The 1,609-nt window shown below is 42.6% G+C and overlaps 1 protein-coding gene across 1 annotated transcript in view; it reads right to left on the reverse strand.

Moving 5' to 3' along the window:
• Positions 1-665: 665 nt before the first annotated feature.
• LOC106013892 (CD82 antigen) overlaps positions 666-1,609 on the reverse strand; it is a gene marked incomplete at its 5' end in the record, with an annotated part of 3,062 nt that continues 2,118 nt past the window's right edge. The window contains 1 exon segment of the mRNA XM_013090723.1: positions 666-911. Coding sequence (XP_012946177.1) covers positions 846-911 — 66 coding nt within the window.

Below are 1,609 nucleotides of genomic sequence, written 5' to 3' on the forward strand. Positions count from 1 at the left end.
TAGCCAGCCCTGGACTTTGCCAGAAAGTGAACGTCCATCAAAACAAAACAATGTTCAGATACCGGTATCAGAATGTGTTTTCCGTACCCCTGACCATACAATATTATGGGAAAGAAGAGAGACAACGAATAAAAGCAATACGACGACTCCTAAAGTGAACATGCTGTATTTGTCTATATCTCCCCAGCCAATCATCAACAGCAAACTCTGCTGTACTACAACATTGAAGTCCCGACGCGACCAGCAGTTGATCCATCCAGCTCTTGCCCCGGTACGTCTACATCTATACGTGTCACCACGTGCTGGAATCAGGCGCTCTTCAATTTTTGGCCATATGGAGTTATCGGTATCATCTTAAGGCCTGTTCATTTGCCTTCCTCATAGTGGAAAAAATATCCAACTATTTTAAATAGAAGTTGAAATATTTACAATTGAAGGCGGTCAGAGTCGCCGGGTTTTAGAGGTAAAATTAGCTAGAAAATGGCCACCAAAGTTTGGTGACTTCTATAGCATTAAGAGTTCTTGGAATCTGCAAATTTACATTTTTTTTGTGCCTTTAATCAATGTTTTTCCATGAAATCCACACATAAAAGTGTTTTTGAATGGACATACAAGCTGTTGAGCCAAACAGCAAAAATTCGAAAAAATGTCCAAACTGGCCGAAAAATGCAGATTTCTCAGATTTCATTATTTTGACGAGCACCTGATTTCACCACGCTGCCTCACAATATTATATTATATCCAGAGACAACAACTGTACTTCATCTCCATCCTGTGAATGGTTGCTGGTCCCCGGGACTCCCCACGTCTCCCCACGACTCTCCGGGAAGAGAGCAGCGGCAGACTTAGACCACCATGTCCTTCCTACTGACGTGCATGCAGACGTAGACGGAGAACAGCACGCAGCAGAACTGAAAGGATGAAAAAAAACCATTGTTTAGTTAAAAGACTCCCCGCAGAAGCGATGATGACTCTGCACAAGTTTTAACATTCTAAGAACTGTAGATTTGAGCAAATCGCTTACAACCAACGCGTCGAACACCTACTGACCTACTTCACACACATCCAACACCCACTGACCCACTGACCTACTTCACACACTTGCAACACCCACTGACCCACTGACCTACTTCACACACTTCCAACACCCACTGACCTACTTCACACACTTCCAACACCCACTGACCTACTTCACACACTTCCAACACTCACTGACCTACTTCACACACTTCCAACACCCACTGACCTACTTTACACACTTCCAACACCCACTGACCTACTGACCTACTTCACACACTTCCAACACCCACTGACCCACTGACCTACTTCTCACTAGGTCTGAGTACAGAGAACCGTGTCCACAGGATAACAGACATTTCGTGTAGATAAAAGGCCAGCAATGTGAGGAAACATGACGGCTATACAAAGGATTCTTCTATCGCAGTTAGGACAACAAAAGACGTTGAATAACGGGTGAGGAAAAAGAACCAAAAAGACCGACTCACTCACTGTACTTTAGTGCTCTAACTACCACGTCAGGAACAGATAATAGTAATAATAATAGTAATAATAATAATGATAATAATAATAATAATAATAATGATGATAA

This window comes from Aplysia californica, unplaced genomic scaffold (assembly GCF_000002075.1).
Source record: "Aplysia californica isolate F4 #8 unplaced genomic scaffold, AplCal3.0 scaffold01440, whole genome shotgun sequence".
In the NCBI taxonomy this organism is placed as follows: domain Eukaryota; kingdom Metazoa; phylum Mollusca; class Gastropoda; order Aplysiida; family Aplysiidae; genus Aplysia; species Aplysia californica.